The following is a 14,530-nucleotide window of genomic DNA, read 5'->3' on the forward strand; positions in this document are numbered from 1 at the left end:
ATACATGCTAAAATTGTAGCTATTAGGGAAGCATGGTATTCATTAAAAATTAACTGCTTTTTACGAAAGGCAACATTTCCCATACACACATAATGATTTGAACCACTGATCATATAAAATAGTGACCACAGCAGCTTTAATGTTTGGTTTATTTCAGTGGTGATGAGTGCATGAGAGTTCTGTATATATACTCTGCTGCCAGAGGTTTGTCTTTTGAAGTGCTCAATAGGCACTTGTAGTTTGATTATATGCAATTAATCAAACTCAGTCATAGCAGTATTTTTTGTCTGTGGCTAATTCAAAGAAAAGCACCTGGTCAAATACAAAAGAGAAATTTCCTTTCCTGCTTTTAAAGTCAGACAGAGCCAATCGTTCCCATCCCAAATAATCTGGCTTTATACTTTGAGAGAATCTGGACTGATGAACTCTGAGGGCCCTAGTTTGCTGGCGCAGCGCAGGTGGCGCAAGGTAGCGCAGCCGGTCTAATGCAAGTTTCGACCAGCGCAGCCTAGCGCAAAGTCAGATTGGAAGATTGGCAGATCGCGCTGCGCTGAGATAGGCGTGGCCGCGCAGCAGGGGGAGGCGTCACAGATTCAGCTTGGTGCAGTGGAAGTTTTGTCCGAAAATGTCCCGCCGAGGTTGCGCTGAAAGCTCGCCACCTCCAACCAGGTCTAGTCTCAGCGCAGCGCGAAGCGCAGCAGGTGCAGTGGAAGTTTGGCTGACTGACCTGCAGTGCACACACGTCACCAAGACCTCACAGGCAGATCTCCACAGTTCCAGACACATTTCAATGCAATAAATATCCACAATAACCACTATTTAATGCAACTAACGGAATCAACACGTGAATTTATATCTATATAGATTGTCCCGTCACATCTGACGTCAGATCAAAGCAGAGATCAAAGGCTGTGGCACGCGCAATGGAAACTCCACCTGAATTAACACAGCAGGGACGAACTGGCACTGAAAAGCAGCTGTGGATGTCCCAAGCAGGACTGTGAGGGTGGATGACTGCATGTCGCTGCCGTGTTGAGATACCACTCTGCCCTTGTGATGATCGCTTTATTTATTTATTTATTTATTTACTTATTAATTCATTAGCGGAGAGCGACCGCATCACGCAGCCGTAATGAAAAACAAAACACAAATCATCATCTCTCTTAGTCCACCACAACAGCCTCGGTATCAGATAGTCAGTATATAGCCTACTACAGTATACTCAGCATCTCTATCACAGAAAAAAAAGAGACGGACAGAGAGAGAGAGAGAGAGAGAGAGAGAGAGAGAGAGAGGGAGGGAGAGAGAGAGCGCGAGTCCTTTACGCTGATTTAATCCACATGGTCTGTGTTTATGTTGTGATTAGTGTACACCTGTCATCTTGCTTACATAGGGTTTGAATAAATGTGAGTTTCTTTATTAGTGTATTAGTTGTTTCTTAGATTGGGTAGGGGTTCTCAGTGTATCAGATCAAAGTATATTAGTAAACTCATTATTGGTCACTCTGAGCTCGGACCTCCGGACCAAAACAGCTGTTTCCTCCTGGGAGAGGTTCGGCCTCTGGCGTCGCTGTCTCCTCCGTCCATGTCCAAGTATAAAATGACAAACTTGCAGCGCGCATCACCCGCCGCGCAGTTAAAGGTGAGGAGAGGAGCTCCTTTGATTGGTGAAGATCTGACTCGGCTGTGTCAAACCCACTCCACGCCTTTCTCTCCTCCTCCTGTCTCCCTCCCGCCCTGTCTCCTCCCTCTTCACCGTTTGCGCCGGTGGGAGGGACGAGGGGAGGGGTTGCGCTAGTCTAAGTCTGACTGCGCGGCCCAGCAAACTTGCGAAATGGACCTGGGCCACACCCCGTTGGCGTGGCGAAGCTGCGCTGATGCTAGACTTCACCTGGTCGACGAAACTAGGGCCCTGAGTATCTTCCCAAATTGACTGCAGTGTGGGAATAGGCTCGTTTAAAGCTTGGAGTTACATACCTTGTAATTTCCAGAGCTATACTCTTAGCGATCTTGTCTGTCACTCCACCCTACACCACATCATGTTACTGCATCTACAGCGGTGACCTCAGAGACTGATGAGATAAACATTTTCTTCAGCGACCCTCCCTGCCCCGCTCATACCAAACCCACAGTTTCCCCCCGGTGTCTGTCAGCCTCCGTCTTTCAAAACCTCACACCGCTCCAACAATGGTGTGGTCCTTAATTGTCAGCCGTATCAAGCCTATGACCGGACTACCCGTCTGGAGGGGTATCGGATGGTAATCAGTCCGGCAGGCTGCAGCTAGTGCTGTCACTCAGGGCCTCTGACGTCACAGCGACATGCCTGTATGATTAGTTCTGGTTCACGTCCAGCTGACCTGCATTGTCACCCGTGATCAATGTCCCGCAAATGCCTTTAACGGGACAAACATTGTTCATTAAGAGTTTGCAGTGTTGTAAATTAGAACTGTGTGTTGTGACACAGGAGAAATGTGGAGCGAAGCCGGAGCTGCCGTCGTGTCTAGAGCCTGGAATGTGGCAATTTTCTCAGCATGGTTATCCTTATAGACATATACATTATGAATAACAATGGTATGCATCTCTATCTCTATAACCTCCCCTTTACTCTGCAATGGACATTTCAGTACACATGAATGGCTGTCAGTAAGATGTTATGTGCTGTCCGTCTATTTTATTTGTTATAAAATCCAACCATGTCTCCTAATATAACATATACTGTACACTACCAGTTTTTTTTGTTTTGTTTTTTAAACAGAAAAACAAAAGAAAACAACATAACATTCTGTTATGATTCAAACAGATACTCATATTTTCAGATGGCAGTCTGATATTTTGCTTCCAGCTCCATCATAAGGATCCCAATAGTAATATGTATCTTACCAGAAACAATGTCCAGATTACACTTGAGAATCCACAGACTTTTCTGAGCATTTTGGACTACTCTCTACTGAAGACTCCTATTGTATGTGTCACAATTAAACCTTTTCTAAATGCTGTATACTACAGACTTGACTAGCACCTGTCTAACCCAGTAAAAACCTCCTGAATGTGAAGAAATCCAAACTAGGAGAAGCTGATGACAGTAGTGGTGAAGGCAACAACTCTCATGACCCCACGTTACACTTCCTGACGTCACCCAACACCACCTTTTCTTTTTGTGTGCAGAAATGACACACTGTGCATCTAAGTAAGAGTCACATTCTGGTTCTTTCCAGTGAATTTCATCATTGCTTGTGTTGGAGAACAAAATACCTGTGTGGGTGCGCATGCAGGACCTTAAAGATCTCAACTGTCAGAGCTCACTCATCCTCCGCTTGATTTATAAAACATTTTGTGAAAGGCTTTCTTGTTACTCTCGGTTTGGGTTTGTCCATTTCTTCCAGCGAGTGCAGACGTTATTATCAATCATTTAATAAAGACGATGGCACTCTTTCTACCGCTTTGGCCTTAACGATAGCGCTGAGCGTGAGATGTACGGACAGCTCTGTCATCAGAGTTGATCTGGCCGGGACGTTGCTCATGCCTGCGATGTGACGTGACTTGTCTGCTTGGCTGTCTGCTGTGGAAAACATCCATATGAAACATGTCATCTGTCCTGCGCTTGTTACTACCATTTCCCCTGTCATGCGAGCGCTGCGCAGACTGATGGCTTTTTCAGATGGGACACGGTGCTACTTGCTCTCGACCGCAGTCGGCCTGCTCTCCACCTTCTGATGTCCTTCCATCTCTCTGTCCCTCTTGTTTACTCGCTCCCTATTTCTCTCCCGTCATATTTCTTTCTCTCATTTCCTTAATATCTGAGACGTCAGCAATATGCTTTTGGTGCTCATGGCGAAATTGCCTTGTAAAAATAGGGTTGTAAACCTTCATATCCCTAATAATATTCCTGCTGGAAGGGACACCAAGAGCCCTGCTGTGAAGTTATTCTCAATACTCATCTATTCAAACCCAATAAAGCAGTTTGCCACATCAAGAGGGGATATTATACAGCAGGCCTGTTCAATATGTTGCTCAGGGGGCCACATTTCCTGAAAACTGAGGGCCCAGACCGGACAGTTCCCTGAGCTATTCATACTATTTATGTACACTCGACTCATGATGGCTCCACATTTTCAAAACAGGTTTTATTGAATTCCTTATTTCAAATTTCAAATTCCACATTTCAAATGTAGTAAAAAGTGATACGGCCGAGTGTTTTCTTGTGCAATATGAAGTTGGGTGTCTGGCATACACCAATCGGTCACAACACGAAAAATCTGTTTTAGCAAGTCTGTGTATGTTTTGTTATTTTTGTAGATCTCTCACAGCTATCTCAGCATTTTCTAAGTGACAAACAGAGACAAACAACAGCAGAGAGCAAAGACAGCGCAAAAGTTTGAACTTACCTGTCCATTTGATGCCACAGTAGTAGGGATGGCTATCATTAAGATACTGTCAAGCAAACTTGAGTTAGGCAACTTTTTTTTTTTTTTAAATCACCATCACAGACATATTTTGTAGTAATGCATGCTTAACAATGGCAATACACAATGATTTACCGCACAACAAGACTTTTCTATGACAGTATTTTACAGTGTAGTTCACCAGCTCTCACATCACTGAATCTGCTCCTGTTCTGAACGACCTGAAGCTGGATTTGTTGCTCCCGCCATTTGAGATTGTATTTAAAGGTCCGATGTGTAAAATGGGGAGTGGGTTGGCATTTAGCATCTAGCATTCAAATTCTAGTTTACCACAAGATGGCAACCCTCTCTAATGCAAGACCCTTGCTATATGAATGTATAAGAATAATTCTAAGGCTACGGAAACTAAACAAATTTTATTTGTTATATATATTTGTTATATATTAATGGGTAGTATATTCAGATGTTGCCATTAAACCTTGGGAATTATTACACACTGGACCTTTAACACCTTGAACAATCTGCCGGTTTATGTCTAATTTTCATCACTAACCCATGTTTGTAACGTAGTTAACTTTGTATGTGAGCTAGCGTACAAAGCACACCTGGTACAGGGGTTGGATGAGCTACAAGTGATTTGGTCAAAAACGACATGTATCGGGGGTGCTTGGTGGCCGGGTGGTTAAGAACACGCTGTGATTGCCAGATCGATTCCCAACAGTGCCGATCTGTACTGTGTGTCATTCCCCCACTTTCCTGTCTCTCTCCACTATCCTATCAATTCGAGGCAAAAATGGCCCCAAAAATATTGTTTCTCCAGCTGTATGCTTTCGAATGTTTCGACAGGTTGTTCTTGTTTCCCACACTGATGGCGTCACACACAGCATCAGAGAGAGACAGTTGGGAACATTTTAACAGACACTATTGCTGCTATTAGTGTGTGGGAGTGTTTACCAAGAAGGCTGCTGCTCTATCAGAGCCTGTCTGTGGTTCGGAGGATTCACTGTCGTAAAATTTTATTCTTAATTAAATAACTGATCTGCAAGTTGGTCAGGATTGATTGACAGGGTGGAGATGGCTCACAGACCACAAGCTGAAGAGGCATAATGTGAATTATAAACCACACTTTAATTCACCTTAGACAGATAATTACCAGGCTCAGTTTAAATAGAGTTTAGTTATTTAGCTGTATTGTATTTTCAGGTTGTCCATCCCATTAATATGAATGCTATCCCTCACTAACATCGTGACGTCACATAATTTTTCCTCAAACTTGGAACAGACATTCGTTTGGAGTGGTGAATGAACCGATAAGATTTTGGTGCTTTAAAGGTCAAAGTCAGTGTGACCTCACAAAATATGTTTTTGGCCATAAATCACAAATTTATACAGAAATGATAATCTCACTGAAATATTTACAAGGCAGTGATGACATTTCAAATTTAGTGGATCAAAGATGAACTTCACTATGACATCACCATGTCATGCAAAAACACTCATGCTGTAACTCAGAAGAGGGAAACTGACTGTGACCATGTTTCCTACAGTACAACTTAGCTTCTCTGCAGCTGTTTTATGAATCCCATACCCATCTTCACTTTATTGTATTTAAAGGTGCTCTACATTTTAAAGTGAAGTACAGTATCATCCTGTAATTTTGTAAAATAAACAAACAAAAAATAAATCATACTGTACGTCCTGTACTTCACTGGTAGTCTGGGGGCTTTTCTTTTCTTTTACCTTCTACTCTGTTTCTCTCTATTCTCAAAGGTCACCATCTGCACGCAATCTTGTCATATGACCGCCTTCACCTCTCTCACTCGTACATGTTGTTATCAACAATACAAGTGATACTTTTTCCGTGTTCTTGCAGTCAGTGTTGTGTGTCTTGCTTCGGTTACAAACAGTGACATTTTTGTGCGCGTGTCAAGAGCTCGTAGACAGATCCAGCTGCGCCACTCTTTGTGAAATGTTATCAGTACCAGAAATGTCTATAGGTCTTAACTAACTACTCGCACACACACAAAAACATTGTTTTCATTACCCCCGTGGCCGCGACAACAGAAACACCCCATTTTTTTTCAATAACTTCATGGGGATGAAGCCGAAGGCCACAGTCCATCAGCAGTCATGCGGTACGAAGTGAGTCTTGGCTCCGTCTCTGTCTCACCCATTGGGCTCCTCAGCCCTCCATAAATGGAGTGTTCAAGAGCTGCCTCCAATGAGTATGAAAACATTTGTGTCGCCTAACACATAATCCACATCATAGGAAAATGGTGTTTGGTCCCCAGGCAGCGTGACATCATTCAGCATTTCCCTTCCTTGACCTTTGTCAGATGCCAGCTCCGAGGACCTGGTGGGAGGGGCCTGCTGTCGGAGCAGCTCATGCCCAGTCAGATATTCAATATCTGATATTTCAGGAAACTAATAAGAAACAACTGAAGGAATTAGACGGTGTTTTCTGTGTGTTTTAGTGGTTAATTAGTTGTGATAGTTGTAGTTGTGTAACAGATGCTCAGCTTGAAGGGACACCAAGAACAAGTCCACAGTTCCGTGACGAGGAAATCGCAGTGTTCAAAAGTTTCCTCGCATTCAGCTGCCTGAATGTTGAACAGCGCTGGTTGTGGTGTCGTGCACATGTCCAGGGTCTGCACGGCTCTGTAGTTTCAAGGTCTGTAGATGTCAAGTGCTCGTCTCAGACAGTAATCACTAATTTGCCTCAGAGGGATTTAAATGTGTCGAACACGCAAGACCCTTGAATATTTGAAAAACTATCAGAGCATTTAAAGAAACAATTCACCAAAAAACTATTTGTACATGTAGGAAAATATGATAATTATCATTTTTGCTGAGAGAGCAGTTAGTTATCTTAGCATATCATGGAGACTGCTGGAGAAACAGCTTGGTAAAAGTCTATGGGGAATAATTAGTCCAGGCAACACCTCATAAAATTACTAATATACAAGTTATATCTTGTTTGTTGAATCCTGCCACAAGTCTCAAGTCATTGCACTCCAGTTCCAAGTCATTTCAGTTCATGCTATGAGGTTCTGAACAGGTTTGTTTTGTTACTACAGGGTTTCTACTTGTCATGCCTTCCCCAAACAGCTGTCCCAGAAAATTAATAATCTTTCCTTTGTGAAAAATGCACTGGTTAGAATTTCATAGTTTCAAATTCAGTCTTCTTCCTGGTTATGTCCAGTCCTGTGTCTGTGAACACAACTGCCAACACATCAACATCAACAACCCCAAGAATGATGTGACCTACTGTAGTATAGATAGTAGATACATTCACTAGAATGGACCAAGAGGGCACAGACACCCTGAGAAGTGAGTTCCAAGTTCAGCTCCTGTCCTCCTTCTATCTTATATCCCTGCATTTACTGTCAGTGCCTGCTGTCTTATTATGGCAAAATAGAAAAGGGCTAAAAAGAATCGACATGATTTCAGTGAAGTCACCCTTCGCATTTTTGTGGCTGAGCTCACTGCCCAGCGCAAAAACATAAAAAATAAAAAAAAAATCACAAAATAACAATGTCACAACTGGTTCAACAGGCCTGGTGAAGGAAGTTAATTTGCTCATTCTCCAAAGTCTGGAGTTAAAGCAGATTTTATCACACCCTTATTTGTCCAGCTTAGACTATTACTGCTTCCTCTTTCATTACTAATAAAAATACCAAAGGGCTTTTAAAAATACCATTAAGAAAAAATAAAATAAAATAAATTAAGAACAGGATTCGATTTGTTTTATACTTATAATCAGAACTAAATTCTGTGATCAGTAACAGGCAGCAGTCAGCATCAGTCCTTCCTCCTGTCCTGTGTCCGCCTCCCTGCTGGTAGAGAGGAGGAGGCTGCTTTGTATGTGACTAAATTGCCACATTTTAAGAAACGCAGCTTTCATTTTAGCTTCGTTGTAACAGTTCGATATTGCCTTAACCATCCTGCTGCAGTGTTGTAACACATGAACACAACAGCAGAAAATCCAGCCTTCCTATGTGCTTGTTTAGCAGGTGGTTTGATAAAGTACTTATTGGCTTTTGCTTTTTGTTTCCCTTATATTAACAAGTGTAACTGTTGTCAGCTCGAATCATCCTGAAGTTATCTACACTTAACTTATCCCCACTGTGTGTGAGTGTCTGAGCAGAGAGCAGAGAAGAGGGCAGTGAATCAGTGCAACCATAAATCATAAAACACAGTGTTGATACTGAAGCAGCTCACCACAAATAAATGAATCTGTGGGAAAAACAAGCTTTTTAATCTTTGGCCTTGATGTGAGATGGCAAGGATTTTCAAATCAAAAGTCCAGTGAAGTCATGAATCACTGATTTATTTTTCTCTTTTTCAATTTGTCTTTTTTTTTTTTTTTTGCTCAACCATCAACAGGTTTATAATCTGATTTTGAATGCAGGCTGCATCACAGAACAACTACAAGCTTTCAAAAATAATGGCACACTACATAGGCTATCATCAAGACAGGACCTTGTTTGATCTCGGATGTAAACACAATGGAGACTGTGGTGCAACAACAAAAGCTAGATGCCAGATAAGAAACCATACGTCGCCTCCTCTTCAGTGAGAACTGGAAGTGAGATTCCAACTGTCACTTGTAATACGTGTCAGCGGTGGTATACGCTAGCTATCGTTAGCCTCGAGGGCTGGAGCATTTGAATGACGCAATCTCATCATAATTATAATCACGCTGATTATGACTCCTAAATATCCAACATGTTTGATGTTATTGTGAAGCCCTCACACACCCAGATGATCCGGTCCAAACGTCGGTACCGACCAAAGTCCTGGACCGGGTTCCTCCTCTAAATAACGTTGCCGTCGTCACTGAGCACCATGGGAGCTTTATTATGTTGATAGATTTCTGTCAGTATCGATTCATCTGTTCATGACTTTCTCAATTAATCATCCGCTATAAAATATCACAATCATCGCAGCGTCTATGGGTCTTTAGATGTCTGTTGGTTCTCTCTCCAACAAACAGCTCAAAACACTAAAATGTTCAGTTTACAATGGTACAAAACAGAAACGAGCAGCAGATGCTCACGTCGGAGATGCTGGAAGCAGAACTTTAGGGGCATTTATGATTGATTTGATAAGATTGATGCATCGATTGACTATTTAAACCTTGGGAGTTTTTAATTTAAAGTCTTCATAGGCCTGCGCGTTTGAAAAAGCTGTTATTCCTCGTTTCTTTGACTTCTCTTGGATGAAGTCTTCAGGAGGAGTGGAAGAAGCCTCTGACACAGTCCACAGTAAAAGCACATTTATTGATTGCCTCGTGCACTGGATTGCATTAGATGGTGTGTGAATGTAATTGCATCCATATCTGCTCACGCTGTGTATAGTCCAAGTATCAGTTTTCAAGAAACTAATAAAAACAGCCTGACCTGAGATTTCAGTTTTGACCATTGTGCGTTTTGAGTTACTGCTGCCGCGGAGTTCAAAGCTGAACGTAGAATGTCTTTGTTAAGATCCTAGTTTAACTGTTTGGACCCGTCCGTATCGATCTTTACCCCCCCTCCCATTGGCTTACTTTTTCCACAATTGAAATATATTCTGATTATTTGCAGTAGTTTGACAGCACTTGCTATTTTGAGTTCCCCCCATCCAGGTCCCCCAGGGCCCCACAACCCCCTGCTGCTACCAGCTGATGGGCGGAGAGGCAGGAAGAAAATAAAAGCAGGGGGAAAAAAAACAGGGCTTCTGGGAAAACAAACACTAGTCCCGCTTTTTGGCACTCTTCTCTTAACCCTTTCACTGACTTCCACACTTGTGGAAAACACTTAAGTGTGCTCCCAAAGGTGGTTCAGTGTCATGTTGTGCAACACAAGGATGTTGCATAAGTGAAAGTTTCTTGAGTTTATCGTGACAGATGATTGACAGACTTTCTTTTTTTTAATAGCATTTTCTTTTTTTTATTGCAAATACATATACAAAAGATTCTTTGAAGACAGTACAAATACATGGCAAGATCATAGAGGGAAAAAAAAGAGTATTGGGAACCTCAGTTCTTTGATATGGAGAGAAAAGGAAGTGGAGCTTGCAGAGCAGAAAGACAAGGACGGTCTCTCTGGTGATCACACACAAAATAAAAGCCCAAACAGAACAACTGTAATAGTCTTGTAACTGAGATAGCGGTTTTTTTTCCAGTTCTTCTAGCCATAGTTTTAAAGTCAAACCAAAGGAAATTCACAAATAACAAACAATCCGTACACATTTTGTTAGATAATTACCCCCCGAGACTCAGAAAAATGCAAATACATACTTAAAAAAAGACATTTAGATAAGATAAATAAACAAAAAAAAGACGATTACAGCGTGTACCATTTAGTCTAAGTACCCCCTGGGTTTAAAATCAAAATTACAAATTGAAAAAGGGGAAATTATATGCTGTCTACATTAAAAAGAGGACATTTCATTACTTATAAGAATAGTATGCAAAATAATTACTTTGAAATAAAATTAAAGCTAATAAATAAATAAAGTTTTCAAACTGGATTTTGACCTGTGGGGCGAAGGTTGAGGACACCAGCATGGTGGGAGACTGCAGGGGGACACCCCCAAGGGGTCAAAGGTGACTTCCTGTAGCTGTCAAACACACGCTGTTGGACGGTAAGTGTAATCTCAGCTGTGGCCATCATGCACAAACACACTCTCACACACACACACACACACATGCACACAGAAAAATAAAAATTGCAAAAATGTAAAATCCAAGGCACGGATGGTTGGAATGGGGCTGCAGTCTCCCCCTGTCAAGACAACACAACATTGTGAAACCAAGTCTCTCTCTCTTTGTGTGTATTGCCTAATAGCTTTTCCAATGATCATGACAGAGCATTAAAAAAAACATAACAACAACAGCATAACAGCTTAAATACAAACCATACTTGCTGAATGGCACCGAAATCAATAAGCAACAACAAAACCAACAGAAAATGCTTGTATGAAATTGAACAGAGAACCAGATACTGCACTATACCGTGTGGGGTTAGTCGCTGAACTGGTTAAAATATAAAGCTTTTGGTTTTATATCTACAGGTACAAATAATTACCCTATACCCTCGCCCCACCCCCATGGGTTACAAACTGCCAGCATATGAAGAAAAAAAAACAAAAAGAAACATACACAGTACCTACTGAAATATCAACAATCAATAAGTCCTCACAGAGGATTTTCTTAAGTCTTTTCATCTCTCTAAAAATATATATATAGTTTCTATCATGGTACAATAGCAAGGCACGATGTGAGCCAATCACAAGTCCAGCTCTCCTCTTCTTTGAATTCAAGTGTCTGATTCAGGGGAAGGACTCACCCTGGAGTAAAGTGTTTTGGAGTGTGTGTGTGTATGTGTGTGTGTGTGTGTGTATGGTTGTATGTGTGTGTGTTGTCTCTCAGTCTGCCAGGTGGGGGGGGGGGGGGGGGGGGGGGGGGTGCAGCTCAGGGTCTGGTGAGCTGGGTGTAAACTGGAGCCTGCTCCCAGTGCTGCGGGCTGCTCTGGGGGATGGAGGGCACCCCTGTGTTGTCGGCTATGGGCGTGTACATGGGCCTCTGGCTGGGGGGGCTGCTCATGTAGCTGAAAGTCGAGTACAGCCCCGAGCCCTGCCCCGCCCCCGCGTGGCTGTAGTAGGAGGCGGCTGCGGCGGCGGCGGCGGCTGCGCTGCTGCTGCTGCCTCCCCCCTGGTGGTCGGAGTAATCGTACTGCTGCGCCCTGGAGATGGGCGGGTAGGAGGAGGAGGGGGGGCTGTAGTGCTGCAGGTTGAAGGGGCTGTAGGCGATGTGCTGCGGGGAGCCCTGCTGCTCGCTGTAGTGGCTGGGACTCAGCTGCTCCGTCTTGATCTGGGTCCTGTGCTGGGCCTGAGCTGCCTCGGAGCTGCTGCTGCTCCCCAGGGTGGTCAGGGTGTGCTGCTGCTGCTGCTGCTGTTGCTGCTGCTGCTGCTGCTGCTGTTGTTGCTGTTGGCTCTGGCTTTTGGCCATCCAGGCTGCAGCTCCACCCGCCTGCGGGCTGACTGGGCCGCTGCTGCTGATGCTGTAGCTGCCTGTGTAGGTGACCGGCGTGGCGTTGCCAGGGACGCCCGGGTGCCCGTTAGGCGGGAGGTACTGGTCGAACTCGTTGACGTCAAAGGTCTCGATGTGGGAGATGACGTCGCTGCTGAGCTCGCCGATGTCCACGTCGCGGAAATCGATGTTGAGCTGGCGCCCGCCAGGGCCATCGGGCAGGGAGCGGAGACCCCCTTCACGCTTTAGGTCCATCTTGCCTGAGCTGACATCAGTCTTTGGGGTGGTGGGAGGTGTGGGGGGGCCCTGGGAGCCTGGAAACAACAAGAAAATATAAATTGCAACATGTTAAAACGTCAACTTCTAGATGAGTTAGCATCATTTTTTGTAAGTCTTAAGCAAACCAATATGGATGAGTTTGATTTGGAGACAGATTTGGGATGCTTTTTGAATGCCATATGTTCCCCCTATTTAGAAGAGCATGCAAAAAGCATCCAAAAATCTGATAAACACTGAGTGTGAGTGTGAGATGTGTAACCACGGAGGAGACTGCTCACCTGAGTGCTCGCCAGGAGAGTGCACCTCTCCCATGCTGGAGGCTGGGGAGTCCGCCTGCTGCAGAGCTTTGAAGATGGCATTGGGGGAAATGTGCGTCTGCTCGCTGCCGTCCTCCGGCTCGCTCTGGCCGTTCTTCACCGACTTCCTGCGCCGGGGCTGGTATTTGTAGTCCGGATGGTCCTTCTTGTGCTGCACCCGGAGCCGCTCGGCCTCCTCCACAAACGGCCGCTTCTCCCCTTCGTTGAGAAGTCTGTGCGTAAAGAGTATACCGTCAATGTACTGTACACATATTCTTTACAACAGCCTTCTTTACATAAACTGCTCTAAAAAACAAGAAGCGAAATAAAACATTTAAATATTTAAAACCAAATAACTGCACGAGTAAATAATAAAGAAAAGCAGAGATAGAAGTTTTTTCATTGGTTAATCTTCATCCATTGTATCACAAAAAAGCAAGGAATCAGTTTTCACACTCACCTCCAGAGTTTCCCCAGAGTTTTGCTGAGCTCCGCGTTATGCAGGTGTGGATACTGATCCGCCAGCTTCCTCCGCGCAGCCTGAGCCCAAACCATGAAGGCATTCATCGGTCTCTTAACGTGAGGCTTGTTCTTAGTAGATCCGTTAACGCGCACCGGCATAGGCACCAGGGTCCAGTCGTAGCCCTTGAGCACCTGGGACACAGCCTCGCGGATGCAAGCGGGAAACTTATCGTCCTCGTCCTTCTTGAAGTCGACCAGGGTTCCGTCCGCTCTGAGCAGCCCGTTCTCCGTCGGCCGGGTGTTCTCGGTGTCGGAGCCCGAGCCGGACGGGCACGGAGAGCCCGCGGAGTCCTCGGACATACTCGGGCTCGGGGCGTCAGAGAGACACTTGTCTTGTTCCTCCGTCATCTTCAGGTAAGGGTCGAGGAGATTCATACGAAAAACTGTTTGTTGCCAAATTACGCGTGAAACGGGGTAGATATTAATGTGCTCTCGCGAGAGGAAAAGCCAGTGAAAGTGACTTTACCTTGCCAGAATTAGTTTGAGTAAAAAAGTCTTTCTGAGAGAACTGCACAAAGAAACAGCAGATGTTTCTCTCGGCTCCGGTGCGTAAAAACCGATTTGGAGAGCGAGAGTCTTTACGCACGAGCTTCTGACAGACTCCCGGGATGAGTGCGTTTTCTGCAAACGGCTCCGCACTTGAAATGGCAAAAACAAGCCCGCTGGTGAGAGTTTACTTTTAACTCTGCAGGATGAAACGGTAAAAAATGCTCCTTTCTAGTCTCCAAGTACAATCCCCAGAACGCGTGAGTGCTTTGAACTGCAAACGTTGTGCACGCGGGCTTATAACAGCGTTACCATGCGGCGCAGGAAAGCCCGAACCTGATTGGCTGGCAAATGTGACGCCAAAGTGAAGGAATTTGATCCCATTCCCCCCCTCCTAACCAGCACTGAAAACACACACATACACACAACACACACACGCACTGCCATCCAGCCAGTATATACAATATGCTGTTTAATTTTGCTGTATTTTCCTATAGATATTGTCGAGGCCGTTCAGGCAAAGAGTGATTT

At 44.2% G+C, this 14,530-nt stretch overlaps 1 protein-coding gene across 1 annotated transcript; it reads right to left on the reverse strand.

Annotated features, from left to right (window-relative positions):
* Nucleotides 1-10,337: 10,337 nt before the first annotated feature.
* Nucleotides 10,338-14,275, reverse strand: LOC146967800 (transcription factor Sox-9-like). The gene is made up of 3 exons (XM_085760765.1): nt 13,452-14,275; nt 12,974-13,224; nt 10,338-12,730 (listed from the first exon to the last, which is right to left on the reverse strand). Exons 1-3 carry the CDS (start codon nt 13,886-13,888, stop codon nt 11,859-11,861), a joined length of 1,560 nt encoding a protein of 519 aa, XP_085616891.1. The 5' UTR covers nt 13,889-14,275; the 3' UTR covers nt 10,338-11,858.
* Between the last annotated feature and the right edge of the window lie 255 nt (nt 14,276-14,530).

The sequence above is a fragment of the Trachurus japonicus genome, chromosome 19 (assembly GCF_045865225.1).
Source record: "Trachurus japonicus isolate A0001 chromosome 19, Traja_1.0".
NCBI lineage: Eukaryota > Metazoa > Chordata > Actinopteri > Carangiformes > Carangidae > Trachurus > Trachurus japonicus.